The sequence below is a fragment of the Oncorhynchus clarkii genome, chromosome 9 (assembly GCF_045791955.1).
Source record: "Oncorhynchus clarkii lewisi isolate Uvic-CL-2024 chromosome 9, UVic_Ocla_1.0, whole genome shotgun sequence".
NCBI classification, from domain to species: Eukaryota; Metazoa; Chordata; class Actinopteri; order Salmoniformes; family Salmonidae; genus Oncorhynchus; species Oncorhynchus clarkii.
Window position 1 is genome coordinate 27,027,508 of NC_092155.1, and position 20,519 is coordinate 27,048,026.

At 47.3% G+C, this 20,519-nt stretch overlaps 1 protein-coding gene across 1 annotated transcript in view; it reads right to left on the reverse strand.

Annotated features, from left to right (window-relative positions):
* Nucleotides 1–20,519, reverse strand: part of LOC139416164 (neurexin-2-like) — a 968,379-nt gene that overhangs the window by 98,849 nt on the left and 849,011 nt on the right. Inside the window, exon 19 of the mRNA XM_071164510.1 lies at nucleotides 1,087–1,258. Within this exon, the coding sequence (XP_071020611.1) occupies nucleotides 1,087–1,258 (172 nt within the window). The remainder of the gene's footprint in view (nucleotides 1–1,086; nucleotides 1,259–20,519) is intronic.

The window sequence follows — 20,519 nt, forward strand, 5'->3', positions numbered from 1 at the left end:
TATCACTCCACAGGGGCAAGCGTTTTGGCTTTGAAACAGTGGAGTGGGTCTATTTTCTCAGAGTTTACCTTAGAGTTTACCTTAGACACACTCCCCCCAAAATACCAGTAACTGGAGCCATAGAATGAGTCACCTGGAACACTGTGAAACACTCATCGGTGTCTAAGAAAACAATCATTACAAAGACAATTAACCCATTCCTTGCCTTCCAGGGTAGTGGTTCTACCGGCGTGAACAGATCAAGCTCAGTATGATCAGGGATCAGAAGCAGAAAATGTCTTCCTTGGAATAACCATTGTGGAGTTGAGATGAATACAGTAGAAAACAGCGGAGAGAGACACCAAGTGAGACTTTTTGAATTGGCAACAAATACCCTCATAATATAACCAGCATATTAAAGGGATTGTTAAATGTTTTATTGTATATAATCATGATGATATATAACGTTGTTGGGTGTCATACTCATCTGCTGAGTCATAGGTGTGTGTGTGTGTCTTTCTGTATGTGTGTGTTCGAGAGCCAGAGGTTTCCCTCCAGCCACCTACACACAGCTCTAGCATTGAGGCATAAAGCTCTCACTGTACCTCTATCCAACCCTGCCCCGGCAGGCCTACACGTCCAGTGGCTATATCCACATTACTACCCCCCCAAATACAGCCAGCTACAGCCAGTGAGACAGCTATATTCTGGCCTGCTGGTGGGATTTCAGCCCACGTAGACGTGAGGTTGTTTGCCTAAGGACAATCACTGCTCTCTCTCTCGGCCTTAATTGCCTGGAAAGTATGCAAGTGTACACTAAATATGTATGAAGTGTTTACACGGAGGTACATAGATATTGCATTTTCCTCTGCGGGGAAAAGGCTTAAATTGAAAAAAGGCTTAAATTTGACAGATAATAACTCTTGGGTTGTGGGTTCGAATCCCGTACGGGTTGAATGTATGCCACTTAATTAAGCTTGTATAAAAACAACCATGTTTTTTTGAGTCTCTCACTTTCTCTCTCTTTCCACTGTATTCCTTTAGATCGACTTGTACTGTAGCCCTGTTGTCCCTCCACTGTCCCTCCCTCCATCCCGGTGGTCCTACCTGTGGGGAAGCGTTCGATAACGGGCTGGCTGTCCACCTGCAGGGTAGCGTTGCCGCCGCTACGCGTAAAGCGCACCACGTGGTATTTGCCGTCGCTCACCGCCACTGCACTCTCCTCGATGGCGATGTCGTCCGTTCCCACGTTGAAGATGACGCCGATCCTTCCTCGTTCCTAGCAGGAAAGAGAGAGAAAAGGGAGCTTAGCGGGAGACGACGTCTTTCATCTCTGCTCAAGTGTGGATCGGTGAAAGGTGTGTCCGGGTTCTGGATAGGACCAAGCAGACTTCGAACCCAGGTCGAAGGTCATCGGATGCTACTTTAAACCATGTTAGCCCGCTAAGCTAAAGCCTACAGTTGGCATTAGCTCTGGGTGCTGTAGATCGAGGAGGGAGTTAACCTACTAAACATAAATGAAAAGGCTATTCAAATATGCCATTATATTTCCATCAAGTTTAAAACGGTGTTCAACATATACACTCTACAGTATGACAAGTACAGTGCAGTGGCCAATGCTCCAGTGTGTGTTCTGATCACGGGTTTGGGCGTAACGGTGTTCAGTCATGCGTGAAGAATGAATGAAGAATGGACTACTTGTTGAGGACTCCGCCACCTTTAGCATTCATCACCCTCTTAACCCCCTCCCCTCTCGCATCTATTAGTGTTGACAGCCTCCTACTGCTTTGAGTTTATTACATTCTACCCCCACCCACATCTCTCTCTCCACTCCTCCCGTCCCTCGCTTCCTCTTTTACCCTCCTCCTGCGCCTCTCGTCCTCTCCTGTCCTCAGTCCCCAGGAAAGGTCAAAGTCATTTCCAGAGTTACTCTGGCTGCCATGAGGGGATGGAGGGAGGGAATGAGGGAGGTAAAGGTAGAAACACGATACACTACAGACAGAGACTCCTCCACTCTTCACTCCAAAAAGTTGCTATCTAGATCCCAAAAGGAGAACCATTTTGGGTTCGATGTAGATGGGTTCTTACATGGAACTCAAAAGACTTCTACCTGGAACCAAAAAGGGTTCTTCTATGGGGGACAGCCAAAGAACCCCTTTGGAACACTTGCTTTCTTAGAGTGTCGCTTCTGTTGTGCGCGTTCACTGCTGTGACTATCTAATGGCAGCCGGTGCCCTTCCCATTGGCCGCTTGTTCGTGCCTTTTCCCAACAGCACTTCCTGGTTTGACACGAGAGGTCAAACTCGTTTGCTGCGGGGATCGCAGTGCACGCCGCTATTGCTCTGCTCTAGACCCCCTTCTCCGCCATCATCTCCATTGATCGCTTCATCTAATTAGCTATGTGCATTTATTTAGTTGAAAAACCTTCTCCGCATGCCACAATATTGTGAGGTTCAGCTATGGCTTTAGCTTGTTTTAATAATTCATGCTCCATTAAATGTTTTAGGAATATTTTTTAAAAAGCTGCTAAAATGTTACAGGGACTAAAGTATCAAGTTAATTGAGTAAATAGGAGCGAGAGGTTGGGATGTAAAATTGATGAGTTGTGTAATCACGGTCACAATTATCGAACACGCACCTCGCCGGGATAAAACAGCCATACTATTTAATGAGGAGAGCGCTCGAGTGACAGGGACGATTAAGTGTGCTCAAATGGTGGTGTCACTGGATGTGTTCAGAGCGTGATTAATACCTTTAAAGGATCAACAGAGGCTTAGCCAAATGTATCAGTCAAACTGTCTGTCAGGATAATAAACCTGGTTCCATTTGAATAGGCGCCTGTGTTTGACGGTGCTAGCCGCCGCACCTACGATCGCTGAGGCTTAAATGCAGTGGAATTAAAATATCCATTGAGTTTGTTGACATTTACAAAGGAACTTTAGAGTGATGACCTAAGCCCCTTAGGGACGTCAAGCATAAGTCCTCAGGGGACATACGGCTCCTTGGCACTTTATCAATCAATGAACGTTATTGAATGACCAGAGACTCCGTATAGGGCTGCCTGGCTTCTCGTATCTAAACCCACTATTGATTAATAAGAACAAATAAGAACAAACAGAAATGACGTCCCTTTAATGATCACATCATCTTTTTTTTACTCCCAGAGGGGGGGGGGAATCCTAAGTTGCGGAGGTTAGCCAAATGCTAACGCAGTGCAGTAAACAGTAGGTAAGCACTTCTCCTGCCTCACCACTGCCCACCCACAATAAAGTGCGAACACTAATTGCGTTACCTTTTTTTCCTCGAGAACTAATTACATTTTCCACTAGACAATCATTTTCTTTGGGAAATGAATCCCTAGTATTAGGGTATTAGCGGAGGGGGAAGCGCACGGGGGGAAAGAGATATTTACAGAGAGATTAGCATTTATGTTCCGCAACATTAGGGCTTCTTCTCTCTCGCCTGCACTGGGGAATGTGTCGACCCCCTTACACAAAGCAGCCGACGGGAATCGCTGTTTTTCTTTTTTTAAAGACGATTTCTGTGTTGCCTTAATATCATTTTAATGGCCGTTCCCTTAAGCAAAATATCTCAGGAAGAAAAAAAGGCCCATAATCCCCTATGACTGGGAGCAGTCATGCACATACAGTAGCCGTGAAATTAAGGGAGAGAGGCGGAAAGGGAGGATGGCTTAGGTACGGCACTGTAGTAACCAACATTAAAAATCAAATGTCTTTTAAAACATGAAAAGCTTAAAAAACAGTTAAGACAGTTAAGACGCCTCCTAATTTGTTTTAACCGGGAGTCTAATGGGCACTATTGCTTTTATTGTGCCAGTCCCAGTTGTTAGTTAGCTGGGTCAATCATGTGGATCGGCAGGGGGGGGGCCGTTGTGGTCTTGGAGGGACCAGAGTCCTGTTGGCTTTATGGATGCTTTTCAATTAACCACTGATTTAAACCTAGGGGGGGGGGGGATGTACCATCACATCCTGCTAATGACTTCAATTAAACAATCAAAGCCCTGGGATGGTATAGAGAAGGCCTAAGGAGCCTCCCCCCCCCGTGGTCACACAGCCAGGGTGGAGTTACTACACAGCTCTCTGGGGTGGGCTACAAATTAGAGTTAAAAGCTTCCGGCAGATTCCGGAGGATCCACAAGTCTCTTATTCCAAGTGTGGTTGCGTAACTCTTTAACTTTTTGGCTTTATGCTTTCACTTTGTGTCCAGTAGGGTTTTAGATGAAGGTGTTCCTGTTATAAGAAGGGTGTCGTTCCTGACCGCCTGATCTGACTAGTAAAAACCTTTCAAGCAATAGTACATTGGTGTCTGAAATGGGAAGAGTAGAAGTTTTAAAAAACTAGACTACAGAGAGCATTTCAGAGGGGATATTTGGACATGACCTTGCAGCGTGTGAGTGTGGTTGAGGTAAGCTGGGCATACGGATGGGAATGTGAATGAGGAGTACCAGACCGAGGCCCCTGTGTGTGTGTGTGTGTGTGTGTGTGTGTGTGTTAGCGCGTGCTAGGGTTATCAGTCAGCCTCCAAGAAGGCTTACCGTCGATCAGACTAAAACGAAAGGGTGAGAGAAAGACAAGAAGAGAGAGAAAGTGCGCACGGTAGAGAGGGGATGTGAAGGATATGGAGCAAGGAGCACGGAGAGAGCGAAATAGCAACACTGCATGATTTAAAAAAAAGAAAATCGGGAACCTTGACGATCTTCAAGGGCCTTGAGGTGCACTGTGATCAAAGAGTCTTTTGAAGATGTCAAGATGGCTTTTCTCCCCCCACTAAACATATCGGTATAGTCAATTAAGAAGGATAGGGGGGGGGGGGGGGGGGTTAAAAACTGACAAAGAGAGAAAGGATTGCTGCGTTTCAGGGATTTGTTTCCTGCGTTATTTTCTAAGTGGCTCATGGATAGAACAACGGTCTCCTCTCTCATCCCCCTATCTTCATCTCCCCCTCCGCTACTCCATCTCTTTATTCTCCCCAGTCTAAGCGTGATGCCAGAAGAGACGTGGAAGGATGAATGAAGGAGCCAATCACGACTGCCAGAAAACTGCCAGGGAGGTTAATGGCGGATTGGTAGAGAATGCCAGTCATTTTGTTTATTCATTAATAAGGAATAATTCAGCGGAATTGATGTTTTTCAGTAGAATCAATGGAAAACCAAGAGATACAGCCTGGAATTAGGTATGTGGATATATTGGCCTGTAAATATGAATGAAGGGGTTTCATTGATCAGAACCTTCCATTCTTAAAATGTTCCATTCACATAAGATAGGGGTCATATCGTTTCACCCCAGGGCTGGATTGATACAGTATACAATGCCATATTTACATGACATTGTATACTGTGGCAGAATAATAATGATAATGAATGCATGAGGCTAATCCGAACATATGAGGGATTGATTTAGTCAGGGGCTGCTGTTTTAGGATGGTTCATCTCCGTCTCTCTCTCTCTCTCAGTCAGAAACTACAGCAGTGTTACGTAACCACAAGGAATAGGTTGTTATGTAAGATGAGGCCGTATACCAGCAGCTAAAAACCCTTTTTACATTCACAGCTCGGCTAAACCACATCAAGGACTGTCTCTGACGGATGTTTTCCACCCGGTAGACCACAGGGTGTGTGGTACAGGTCCTCCAGATAAGGAGTGGGGGGGGGGGGGGGGGGGGGGGGGGGGGCAGCGCAACACGTGTGATTTGGATTTGAGCGGCGGCGGTTGTGGAAACGAGGGGGGGGTGTGACAAAAGGGGTTCCTGTCTGGAATGTGAGTGTACCTATCCTTCCCCCCTGTCTCCCCCCATCCAAATCTCTCTCCCTCCCCCCTCTCTAACTCTCTCTCCCTCCCCTCTATCCAACTCTCTCTCTCCCCCTCCCCCTTATCCCCCCCTTCCAACTCTCTCTCCCCATCCAACTCTCTATCCCTCCCTCCCACCCCACCTCTCTCTCTTCTTCACTCTCTCCGCCCGGCACAGGCCGCCTCATTTGTATGTGTTTGCAGTAATCTGCGGCAGTCACCTTGAGAAAGTTGCCCCCATCTCCTCATCTTAATAGCGCTTTATCTCTCTCTCATTCTCTCCCTTCCCCATATCTCTTACAGTCAGTGCTTCAGCGTCTAACCAGCCCCTGCTCTGTGAGACAACGACATGAAACTCAGGCTATGATAAAGGATCCCATTTCGTTACAAATCAATCTGTCAGAGAGGCTGGGAGGGAGAGAAACGATACTAGTGTGTGTGTGTGGGTTGAAAGATAGTGAGAGAGTGTGTATGTGGGACAACCTGACTTCCATGAGTCACACTAGGCATGCCCAGATGTGCTATACTTCCCTGCCACTGATCTGAGGTGGTACAGCAACATTTATGCTAATCATTCCAATTCAACATTTATGCTAATTGTTCTAATCGAAACGCATCTCTCTGTACAGTCATAATAAACAGGAACTTAATCGCGACAGTCTTGCCGACCCTCAGCCTTCCACCATTCATTCCCTCCAGTGTCAGTCCTTGACCCCCAGCACCGAGCACACGTGCATACACACAGTTGGATCATTACTGCTGGGTACTGGTGATCTGAGCCAGTGAGACTGGTGATTGATGATGTCCTTCAGCTCATGACCCACTGGCCCTGTAGGTCAGAACCCTCTCAGACACACCTAATATGAAAGCACACACACACGAACACACCCACACGGTCATATGATGAACACACACAGAAATACTGAAGCCAATAAACAAACATGAAAGAACGCCTGCGTCATTGAGTGGAGGTTGCTGATGCAGTGGGGACCACCATGGCGGGTGGTTGTGTTTATAAAGATATGTGGCAGAGGGCTGATGGACACACTCAGAGGGTGTGTCGATGTGTGTGTTTGTCGTGCCTGAGTGTGCATACATGCTTGTGGGTGATTGTGTGTGTGCGTGGCGCTCGGGGTTTGTTGACTATTTAGAGTTTGCCCTGCGGCTTGGCTCCACCTGAACACACACAGCAGAAGTGGGATGTGTCGAATGGCTGACATGCTGGTTGTGTTCTGTCTCAGAGCGTGTGTGTGATCATGTGAGACAGGCTTGGAGCTCCCGACACGGATCAAAATGTCAGGGTTTGGTTGTGTTCGTTTCTCTGAGTGTGTGTCTGAGTATTTGGGTACGTGTGTGTGTGTGGACGTGCACGGCATGTGTGTGGCTACGTGTGTATGTAAAGTTAGTGTGTGTGTGTACAGTCGGTGTGTGTCTGCGTTCGATGTGTGTGCGTGTACTGTATTAATCACAACCAGAACTAAAATCCTGCGTCATTTGGTCAGCTGCGTGATTAAGTTCTGGGTGCACACGTGTGTAGCAGACGTAGTTTAAGCACCGCCTTCGCCCCACGCTTGGTAGGACCACGTAATCGGTGACGAAAACCCAAACACCAGAACGACTGCTGCTCGCTATCCTACACATTCCATCCTGTTGCGACAGATTATATCCACTCGAGATTAGTACTTTACATGTGTACGAGTGTGTGTGTGTGTGTGTGTGACAACTTAGAATCCTTACAACAAATAGAATGACAGATCACTACTTGACGCCCGCAATCCTCTCCCACTCACTCAGCCATGTCAAATCAAATTGTATTAGTCACATGCGCCGAATACAACAGGTGTAGTAGACCTTACAGTGAAATGCTTACTTACCAGCAATAACCAACAGTGCGGTTTCAAAAACTACAGATAAGAATCTGAGATAAAAGTAACAAGTAATTAATAGAGCAGCAGTAAAAAATAACAATATATACAGGGGAGTGCCGGTACAGAGTCAGTGTGCGGGGGCACCGGTTAGTTGAGGTAGTATGTACATGTAGGTAGAGTTAATTTAAGTGACTATCATAGACGACAACAGAGAGTGGCAGTGGTGTGGAGAGGAGTCTTATGGCTAGAGCCTTGACTAGAGTCTTCAAGTGTCTTATGGCTTGGGGGTAGAATCTATTTAGAAGCCTCTTGGACCTAGACTTGGCGCTTCGGCACCGCTTGCCGTGTGGCAGCAGAGAGAACAGTTTATGACTAGGGTGGCTGGAGTCTTTGACAATTTTTAGGGCCTTCTTCTGACACCGCCTGGTATAGAGGTCCTGGGTGGCAGGAAGTTTGGCCCCAGTGATGTACTGGGCCGTTCGCACTGCCCTCTGTAGTGCCTTACGGTCAGAGGCCGAGCAGTTGCCATACCAGGCGGTGATGCAACCATGCTCTCGATGGGGCAGCTGTAGAACCTTTTGAGGATCTGAGGACCCATGCCAAAGCTTTTGCCGAATAGCTTTTGCCGTGCCCGCTTCACGACTGTCTTGGTGTGCTTGGATCATGTTAGTTTGTTGGTGATGTGGACACCAAGAAACTTGAAGCTCTCAACTTGCTCCACTGCAGCCCCATCGATGAGAATGGGGGCGTGCTCGTTCCTCTTTTTCCTGTAGTCCACAATCATCTCCTTTGTCTTGATCACGTTGAGGGAGAGGTTGTTGTCCTGGCCCCACATGGCCAGGTCTCTGACCTCCTCCCTAGGTGATCAGGCCTACCACTGTTGTGTCATCGGCAAATTGAATGATGGTGTTGGAGTCGTGCCTGGCCGTGCAGTCATGAGTGAAAAGGGAGTACAGGAGGGGGCTGAGCACGCACCCCTGAGGGGGATCAGCGTGGCGGATGTCGAGGGGACTTTTGACGTTGTGACGGTGTAAATGATAAACTCAGCTGTCAGTCTACATGGCCCTCAGCCTCCCCTTTCAACTCCTTAGCTTGGAGTTGTTGAAATCTCAAGTTATGACAGATTGGCGTACGTCGGCGCCGCCATGACTCAAAATCAAGAGGCACCACATCTCCAACCCAATCAAAGAGCGGAGACGGAGCGAGATGAAGAACCCTCAGCTGATTCTATTAGCCTCTCGGAGTATCACTGTCTTTAAGTGTCTAACTTTCTCTAACGATTCTAACGGTTTCTAGTCTGTCCACTGTGTGACTGAGTCAGAGGAGGCTGGTGGGAGGAGCTATAGGAGGACGGGCTCATTGTGATGGCTGGAATGAGTGGAGGGGCATCAAACATACGGAAAGCACAGGTTTGACTCCTTTCCTTTCCTTCCAGCCATTCCAATGTGCCTGTCCTATAGCTCCTCCCACCAGCTTCCACTGGACTGAATGGCTCCTGGAGATGAAGAAGAAATGATAGAGACAATGGATAAGACCGTCCTGCTAAATTACTCAAATGATGTAGTGTAGCTAGTGGCCATTTAGGAAGCTATGGGCCTTTTCTTTCTCTCTATTCCATGTCTGTTTCACTGCAGCCATCGTTGTTTCTCTCCAGTCCCCCTCTCCCTCCTTCCCTATGGACCTGCTACAGGATTGAGTGGTGGTGTTGCATGGGACTTGGCAGGATCCCACTCGTCTTCACCTCATGTGTTGGAGTGATATGCTGCGAACAGAGAAAGGAACTGCTAACGATTTATCTGTGCGGTGTGCTCTCTGTGTGCCATGTGTGAGTCTCCAGGGTGTGCCCACGGGGGGGGGGAGACACTCGATTTTCAGATTTTCTGTCGCGAGCAAATAGTGGGAATTGAACAAAATACACCTGGGGAATAATTAACAAAAGGTTTAATGGGTGCAATTTGAGATGAAAGCGTGAGGAAGACAAAGAGACAGAGAGAAGGAGGAGTGCCAAATTGATCAACTCTTCTTTACACAAAGAAATTAATTTTCCATGTGTTTTCAACCGTTTCTACTGTTTGTTTGTGTGTGTGTGTGTGCGTGTGTGTGTGGGTTTGAGCAACAGAGAGGATGTGAGGGAAAGACAATCTCGTTGTGTGTGTGCGCACGTGCATGCATAATTGCACCCGATTCCCCCTCCAAAAAAAAAAAAAAAAAAAAAAAGCTTGAGGAAGAGAAGCGCGCAGACGGGCACAAATGAAGCAAATGGGACAAAATCAAGAACAAAGTGTTTTCGGTCTGCCAATCCCTCCTCTACTCTTTCCCTGTCCTCTCTCTGTTCCCCGCCCCACCGCAGAACAACTGCAATGGACCACAAGGGTGCTTTGTCCCTTCCTTCTTGTCCCCACGCATTTCTTCACCGTACAAATACATCATGTACACGCTGTACATTCCAATAAAAGTTTGGAACCCAGAAGTAGAATAGGAGGCAACCAACTATCAATGAACAGCGATGATGTAACTATTATGCAGTTGCGATTGCTAGTTCTTTTCAAAATAAGCACCAGGGAACAGTGAAACATCTAAGGAAGTGTAACCAAGACCACTGTCGAAGCAGAGAAATACTGCACAGTAACCGTTCTCGCCTTACGGAAAGCAGCAAACCTCAAGTACCAAAAAGTAGGCTAGTGAATTTCACGCATAACCGCCACTGAAATGTATACCCTCTGTCCAGCCGAGAGAGAAACACTTTCAACGACTTTTGGTTGTGACCATAATCAGCTAATATGGAGTGCATTTTCTCTCTCAGTTTCTGCTAATCTAAGAACCGTGCAAAAGCCTTAAGAGCTCACCATCTCACCCCCTTCCTTTCTTTCTTCATCTGCACCTCTTCTTTATCCCCTTTCCCTGTCTCCATCCCCCTCGCTCTTCTCTTGGGCGGCCTAGCGATTAGAGCTTCTGGCTACTTAATCGAAAGGTTCGTAGTTTGAATCCCTAAACGGACAAGGTGGGAAAATCGGTCGACGTGCCTTGGGTAAGACACGTAACCCTAATTGCTCGACCCTGGCCGTGACCCCACTCTCCAAGGGTGTCTCAGGGTTATGCAAAAAACACAGTTCCAATCCACACCTGCATATTAATACACACTTGAGAAATAGGACAAATAAGCACCCAACTAATTATTATTAGTATTATTATTCTCCCTGTCTTAAATTTGCCACCTGTCCTCCATCCATTAATCTGTTGCCCTATCTATCGTTCCGTCAGAGAGTTGGCTCTTTCTCGCTCAACTTTGTTGGGCTTGGCACAAGGTTGAAGCTTAGCAGAGGGGAACGGCTGCCCAGCACACAGGCTAATATTTGCTTGCCGCTAAACTGAGCAAACACGGATAAACCCCCCCCCCCCCCCTATCTCTCGCTCTCTTTCGCATTTCCGCCTAGCTACCTTTCTGTCCCCTCTATCTCGCTCTTCCTTCTCCGGTTCAAGGTTGTTCACAGTGATTGGTGGTTTAAGGGATGTGTGTGTGCGCATGTGGGGGTGTGTGTTGGGGGACCTTCACCTCAGAGGCCCTCTATTTTAGACAGAATCATTCCCTGTGGGCCAGTGGAAACGAACCTGTCCACTCCTCTAACTGGGATTTCCTTTTAAGGCCCGAAGTGATTGAAACAGTCAGCTCAAAACATCCCTCGGCGTCTAACCTAATCTCCTTGGTTTTTCTCCTCGAAACGATTCACTAACTTTATACACCTCTGCTAGGTCATACACTTTTTGAAGGACCCCCATAAGTGCTGCCTGCTGGTATGCCTGTGTGAAATCATGAGTATGTGTTGTAACATCATTTCACTCTCCTTTTTTCCAGTCACAGTTGTGTGAGGTTAAGTGCGGTGGAGACCCTAGTGCTAAGTGCTGAGGCTGACACAGTGTTCAGAATGAATGCTCAGCTCAACTGCACTCTGCCTTGACACAAACATCTACATAGAGACACCTGCTGCAGAGGAACAAACTCATGAGACAGAATTGATTTGGCAAAAACACCCAGCGCCCTTGGGGGCGGTTGCTGGGAGCTGAAAGCGACACTGAGTGAGGTAGTGAACAATGAACACACCATTGTTTTTCTGACAAATCATCTCAAATAGGTTTGGCGGTGATTCAGTTAGGGGTCTTCTCTAGATAACACCAACCACAGCAATTCACCTTGATATCTTGTGTCCACTCACAACGATGACATTGATTTAAATAACAAATATTCAAATTCATCAAATAACTAAAAGGGTCCATAAGTGCCCAATTACACTATTATAAAACCAGAATCTAGCCTACAGGCCTATAGGCTGCCCTGTTGCTGCCCGAGTAAAAATAAACCAGACCACTCTCTCTCATCCTGTTTGTGATGTTTCCCCCGCCACTACAGGCCTACAGTGGGACATGTCAGGGGGGATAATTGGTGGCCAGTGTGGCATCGGGGATGTGTTGTGACAGGGTGACACAACACGACTGGACATGCCACACAGGCCACCATACTGCGCCAACAACGCCCCTGGGTGTATCACCAGCACTAACATCAGCCGTATGGGGGAGGAGGAGAAACAGAACATACTAGACGCCAGATCCAATGTCATCATAGTGTAGAAAGCCATTAGGAGTTGAGGACTCACGTTACGGGACAATCCCTTTTATTATTATGTTTTACTCCTCCCCCCTCCCTCCTTTGCTGGAAAGTCCATCTCTTTTACCCTGCTTTCTACTGTGTGTGTCTGTGCTCCACGGTCGGGGGCCAGGTGTTACCAAACACTCCCAGCAGGTGATAAACACACAGTCTCCTCGTTGCCCGCAGGTACTTCCTGGTAGAGTCCTGCACGGCTGTTTTTTAAACATTTTTTTAAAGCCAGCCACATCAATTCCTAGCCCCACACGATAGTAGACATCAGGACAGATTTTATTCCCCGCAACCCGATCCACCCGCATAGAATTGTTCCGAGAGCCAATACGTGACACTCCAAATAACAGCAATTTATTTCGTTGTCTTTATGACTCCAGAGTAATAGGCTATTAGGCTATTCCCTTTCCCTGCATGAATGAATTTGTCTGCGTGTCTACTCAACATTTGGATAAAAGGAAACCATGCCATGAATTAAGAACGATATCTTATTTTCACGATGCGATGCGGCTTCGCTTTGTGAAAAGAGCCTCCAAATTAGCCTTCGTACCAAATGAAAGCTTTATAGCCGATGTAACAAAACAAGACCTTTACATTCAACAAATAGTTTCATTAAAACTCCCAGAATTCAATAGGCTGCAAAATTAGCCTACATTTAGGCTATTTAGTGGGCTATACTCAACATTTGGTTTAAACTTCATATGTCCTGTGTATGGTCTAAATCAGGACTCTCAGACCATGGTCCCGGAGAGCTGTTCCTGTAGGTTTTCGCTCCAACCCCAGTTGCAGGTAACCTGGTTCGGAACAAACGCCCGAATTAATGTAATAGTCAACTGAAATATTGTAAACAAATACTGCTTGCATTTTTTTGCAGGCTGTGTATCCATCTACCTGGGTTGTTGTTCTCCTTGTCCACAATGACTCCAACAATCATTCCAAACCCGGGGATTTCACTCGCACAAAACCTGTTTCCTTGATACCGTATTCCACCATCGTGACGTTTATTTGGATTTATTTTCCCCAGGGAAAGGAAACTTGGCCATGTCTTGTCGCACGGAGGGAGGAAATGTTTCACACACACAAAAAAATGGACAGTTCCCTGCTCCACTCTCTCACTGCGCGTGTAGCTGGTAACCTAGGCCTGCCATAAAACCTTTCCAACCTTCGTCACGAAGCCTCAACGTGAGTCTCGCATTAGAGGGTGATGCCACTCTTCTCAGATGCCACTTCTTTTCTCGCTCTAGTGTGTCCCTCAAATGGCACTACAGTGTGACTCTACATAGTGCATAGCTTTCACCCTAAAAGTAGTGCACTGTACAGGGAACAGGGAACCATTTGGGTCCCGGCTCTTCTCTTCCTGTCTCCTCCTGCTCTGCGTAAGCTCACCTGAACACTTCCGTACAACCGCAGCCCTCTAGCGGTGTCTCTAGATACTGTGCCATTGAGTAGCTGAATTGCATATTCCATATACAACCAGCAATAACTTCAGGGAAAATCATACTGTGTCTTTACCTGAGGGCGGGCACAACACGAAAACCTCAGATGATGTTCGATAGGATCTAAGCTACCGCATGTGCAATTGCAAATATGAGTTTATGAGAATTTGAGTTTAGGCATTTTTAGACGTTTAAGGTTAAAAATGACTTTAAAATTGAATACATATTTAAAACTGTTTGACAACCCTGTTTGTAAGCTTTTAAATTATAGCAATCTCAACGGTTGATGTTTTCCAGTGAGGAAGACATCAATGTCTCATGGTATGGTGGGTTATGCAAAATAGGTCAACTTTGAGCACCTTTATCTCTTGAATGTTTTGGCATTCTGGTCCAAAAAGCCATTTTTCGGAACATTTCTACAACGGGCAAATATGTATGGAAGGTTGCTGTCAACAAAGTGATTGAATTCAAATGAATTTGCCCTCAACACAATGACCTCTCTCTCAATATGGCTGGTACTGTATGTTCACTCACTAAATCCCATTTGGAAAAAGATGAACCCGCACAGCCAGTCAGATTGCCTTGTATGTGCATTGGAAGACGAAACATGATTCCAAAACTCTAAAATCAAACCAAATGTAAATTCGTCCCCACAGTTTACAGCCGGAATAAAAGGTGAAATGCTTGTCTGTGCTAGTTCCCTCAACATGGCAGTACAACAGTACAAAATCACAAGTAATAGAAGAGCTAGCATGCATAGTAATATCCTGATATGTACACAATACATACAGTACAGATACTGAATGTGCTATGTCAAGTATAACTGTATTTACAAATATAAAGTGGGTAGTGTCTTGGTAGTGCAGTTAAATCAACAGTACATAGATTAGCGGCGTTGACTGTCGTGGGTGTGTGTGTGTGTTTATGGCTGGTTACGGGGGTGTGTGCTTGCGTGTAAGGGTTGGACGTGTCAGTGCGAATAGTCTAAGGCGCTGACAGTCTCTACCCTTGATTGCCATGCTATCTCTATGAATCTCTATTTGAACTAGATCTTTGGCTCCTAGTCCTGAGGGCCATTCATCTTCCTGCCTCGCTGAGATAGCGATGCCGCGCTGACGCCCAGTGTGGTGTCTGTAGCCGGTGCCAGGTGACACATCCACCGTGGTTAAGCCAGTGGAAGGGCGCCAGCGTGACTGAGCACACGTATGGAACTGCTGACCTGTGTGTGAGAACAGAGAGTTTGGGATGGAGGGACGGAAGTAGAGGTGGGGTGAGAGGGAGGTCATGTCCCACTTTGTCCCCATGGCGTCTCCCTTGCTGCCTTGCACCCCACAGTGGCCTAGAATAGCATCACGCCCGCAGGCTGCCTGGATAGCCTTCACACAGGGTACACACGCTAGCATGCGAAACACACAAACGCACACACACACAGGCACATATACGCAAGCAGGGCCCGCATACACAAACACGCATGCATGCACAGTGGATGCAGGGAATGACGCGGGTGGTTGCGCGATTGTGCCTGTGCGTCAACCGGGAACTCCCACAATACCTTTCAGATGGCGCACTTCCTTCCAGTTGAATCCAGAACTGACTCGTATCATTGTTCAGTGTTCATATCCAGATCCTAACCTTGCTGACAACCCCTCTCCATTATGGAGATTCCTGTTCATTGTTATTCACAGCACTGGAGTTCTCCTCTCCTAACAAAGTCAGAATGCCTCTCTTCCTTATCCCCGACGAACAATACTGATCCTTGAGGAGTGGAGGAGTTGTGAGAGGAGCGCACACACCTTTGAGATCCACAAGCACGCTATTGAGAGACACATTGTGTGAAGCGAGAGGCGTACACTTTTGAGCACGTGCACACACTGGTGAGAGGCAAACGCGCTATTGCGAGACCCACTGTAGACTAGAACACTAAGAAGTGCCTGTCATGTCACTGCAGAACAGTAGAGGACCCAATTCCTGTGTTTTTTTTTTGGGGGGGGGGGGGGTTGCATTGTAGTGTACACACACTGTAGTGTATAACAAGGGTAAATACAACTCGTTACAACAGAGCAAATGGAGCATAACAGCACCTGTAAATAACCAACAGCACTGGCTCATAAATATACCAGTACAAACCACACTGTGTGTGTGTGAGGTGGCACCTGTACTCTTTAACATCTTCCTCCTATGTGTCACCCAGAGGACAGCAGGGTTGCCGTGTACTTCAGGCTGGATGGAAACCTAGTCGGGTTCTTGAGCTGCAGTATGTGTTCTGGTGGCCCACACTCCGGAAGACCTTCAGTCCATCCTAGTAACAGCAGGTTTTTAATATCTATATATTTTTTAATTTAACCTTTATTTAGCTAGGCAAGTCAGTGAAGAACAAATTCTTATTTACAATGACAGCCTACCCGGGCCAAACCCAGACGAGGCTGAGCAAAATGTGTACCGCCCTATGGGACTCCCAATCACGGCCAGATGTGATGCAGCCTGGAGGTGATGCCTCTTGCAATGAGATGCAGTGTCTTAGACCGCTGCGCCACACTGAGCCCAGTGAGGGTCTATAGCAGGATGGGACTTTCTAACAACACCACCAAGACAGAGGTGGTCTGCCAATGGAGATCCAGCCCTCCACCCAGCATGCCTGTCTTCACCATTGAACACAAACCACTGGCAACAGTCCTATTATACAAATACCTGGACCATACAGTCCTGACCCTACAGACCCTACAGTCCTGACCCTACAGTCCTGACCCTACAGACCGTACAGTCCTGACCCTACAGACAATACAGACCCTACAGTCCTGACCCTACAGACCATACAGTCCTGACCCTACAGACCGTACAGTCCTGACCCTACAGACCGTACAGTCCTGACCCTACAGACCCTACAGTCCTGATCCTACAGACCCTACAGTCCTGACCCTACAGACCGTACAGTCCTGACCCTACAGACAATACAGACCTGACCCTACAGACAATACTGACCCTACAGTCCTGACCCTACAGACCATACAGTCCTGACACTACAGACGCTACAGTCCTGACACTACAGATGCTACAGTCCTGACACTACAGACACTAAAGTCCTGACACTACAGACACTACAGTCCTGACCCTACAGACACTACAGTCCTGACACTACAGACACTACAGTCACTAAAGTCCTGACACTACAGACACTACAGTCCTGACACTACAGACACTAAAGTCCTGACACTACAGACACTACAGTCCTGACACTACAGACACTAAAGTCCTGACACTACAGACACTACAGTCCTGACCCTACAGACACTACAGTCCTGACACTACAGACACTACGGTCCTGACACTACAGACACTAAAGTCCTGACACTACAGACCCTACAGTCCTGACACTACAGACACTAAAGTCCTGACACTACAGACACTACAGTCCTGACACTACAGACGCTACAGTCCTGACACTACAGACACTACAGTCCTGACACTACAGACACTACAGTCCTGACACTACAGACACTACAGTCCTGACACTACAGACACTACAGTCCTGACACTACAGACACCACAGTCACTAAAGTCCTGACACTACAGTCCTGACACTACAGACACTAAAGTCCTGACACTACAGACACTACAGTCCTGACACTACAGACACTAAAGTCCTGACACTACAGACACTACAGTCCTGACACTACAGACACTACAGTCCTGACACTACAGACACTACGATCCTGACACTACAGACACTAGAGTCCTGACACTACAGACCCTACAGTCCTGACACTACAGACACTAAAGTCCTGACACTACAGACACTACAGTCCTGACACTATAGACGCTACAGTCCTGACACTACAGACACTACAGTCCTGACACTACAGACACTAAAGTCCTGACACTACAGACACTACAGTCCTGACACTACAGACGCTACAGACCTGACACTACAGACACTACAGTCCTGACGCTACAGACACTAAAGTCCTGACACTACAGACACTACAGTCCTGACACTACAGACACTACAGTCCTGACACTACAGACACTACAGTCCTGACACTACAGACGCTACAGTCCTGACACTACAGATGCTAAAGTCCTGACACTACAGACACTAAAGTCCTGACGCTACAGACACTACAGTCCTGACGCTACAGTCCTGACACTACAGACACTACAGTCCTGACACTACAGACACTACAGTCCTGACACTACAGACACTACAGTCCTGACACTACAGACGCTACAGTCCTGACACTACAGACGCTACAGTCCTGACACTACAGACGCTACAGTCCTGACACTACAGACGCTACAGTCCTGACACTACAGACGCTACAGTCCTGACACTACAGACACTAAAGTCCTGACACTACAGACACTACAGTCCCGACGCTACAGACACTACAGTCCTGACACTACAGACACTACAGTCCTGACACTACAGACACTACAGTCCTGACACTACAGACACTACAGTCCTGACACTACAGACACTACAGTCCTAACCCTACAGACATGACCCTACAGTCCTGACACTACAGACACTACAGTCCTTCATCCTGAAACTACAGTCCTGACCCAACAGGCACTACAGTCCTGACACTACAGACACTAGTCCTGAAACTACCGTCCTGACACTACAGACACTACAGTCCTGACCCTACAGTCCTGACCCTACAGACCTGACCCTACAGTCCTGACCCTAAAGTCCTGACACTACAGACCATAAAGTCCTGACCCTACAGACCATAAAGTCCTGACACTACAGTCCTGACCCTACAGACCTGACCCTACAGACCTGACTCTAGAGACCTGACCCTACAGTCCTGACCCTACAGACCATAAAGTCCTGACCCTACAGACCATAAAGTCCTGACACTACAGACACTACAGTCCTGACCCTACAGACCTGACCCTACAGTCCTGACCCTACAGACCATAAAGTCCTGACACTACAGACACTACAGTCCTGACCCTACAGTCCTGACCCTACAGACCTGACCCTACAGTCCTGACCCTAAAGTCCTGACACTACAGACCATAAAGTCCTGACCCTACAGACCATAAAGTCCTGACACTACAGTCCTGACCTTATAGTCCTGATCCTACAGTCCTGATCCTACAGTCCTGACCCTACAGTCCTGACCCTACATTCCTAACCCAACTGCTTGCCGCAGGAGATCCTGTATGGCCAGCTACACCTGGTTCCGGCGGTCTGCAGAGGGGCAGACGAAGCGCTATAAGGACCAGTCTGAAAACGTGTCTGAAGAAGTGCAACGTCAACCCCACAGACCTGGGGGACGCTGCTGCCGACCGTTCCACCTGGTGGCAGCTCTGCCACAGCGGTGTACAGAGGTGGGAGGAGAAGAGGAGCACAAACAGGCAGCAAAGAGAGCTCAGGAGACATACAACCATTGCTACCCCAGCCAACACAGACGGCACATTCCCCACCTGCAGTAACGTTTGTGGTTCTCTAACTGGACTCAACAGTCGCCAAAGAACCATTAACTCAGAAGTGGAAGTCATCATCCGATACCACAAGCAAGTAAGTGTGTGTGGGCGCACAGTACTGTGCGTTTGCGTTTGTATACGTCTCCCTCTCTATATTTATGTGTGTCTGTGTGTATGAAAGCGGAACGTGATGCCTCAGCAGCCCTCATTTCGAATCGACAACACCACAACAGCTCTCCAGTACATTCAGTCTGGAAAGTGGTCAACTAACCGCTATCGTCCATCATTTATTTATCCCTCTATAAAAGACGACACAATATCCTCAAACATCAATCACATCAACTGTTACTCACCATTTCCCATTACTTTGTGTGGGAGTACGTTTGGAGAGACCGCCTAAAACGTGGAACGGTGTGTTTGTTTTATAGATGAGGCCTGCTCCCTTTGAAAAGCAACCAGACATCTTATCAGGCAATCAGGCAGACAGACCTGCCGCTTCCACAGACTCACAACTCATCCAAATGATAGTCTTCAACGGGAGGGATGGAGGGAGGGAAGGAGTGTGGACGGAGGGAGGGGGGCATGAAAGAGAGGAAATAGGTAGATAACAGGGAGACAGAGGGGTTGATGAGGGAGATGGAGAGGAGAAGGAATTAGAAGTGAGGGTAAATGGAGGATGAAATGGCGAGAGGGACAGTGAAAATGTGTCTTGATTGCTGCCGAATCCAGACCCTGTTATTTGTCCGCAAATAGCACAAATACCTATGATTCAACTCTTCCCTTTAATGACCCAAAAGACGTGAACATTGTCCTCTAATAATGATGGTTCTATTACAGCTAACTCAGGCTCCTGTAGCAGTGCGCAGATGACGGTCATGTTTCCTGCTCTCTGACTGAGCCCCTCCCACACCATGCCCCTCCCACACCATGCCCCTCCCACATCTTAATGTTCACTTCTACTTCTGTACTGTCTATTCCTCTCTCCTTACACTCTCTCTCGCTCTGAACTACATTTCTTGAAACCTCCCATATTCCTGCCCCTTCCTCTCTCTCTCTTTTTCTCTCTCTTCTGTCAATGAGGATCTAATGATTGCTTCTATATGGAACTCAGTAAGGCCGTAATTAAACTAAATTGAATCATGTAGCCATGCATCCTCCTCTGAGTGCCTATTTTATTTTACCTTTATTTAACCAGGCAAGTCAGTTAAGAACAAATTCTTATTTTCAATGACGGCCTAGGAACAGTGGGTTAACTGCCTGTTCAGGGGCAGAACGACAGATTTGTACCTTGTCAGCTCGGTCTATGGTCTAGGCTGTGTGTGTGTGTGTGTGTGTGTGTGTGTGTG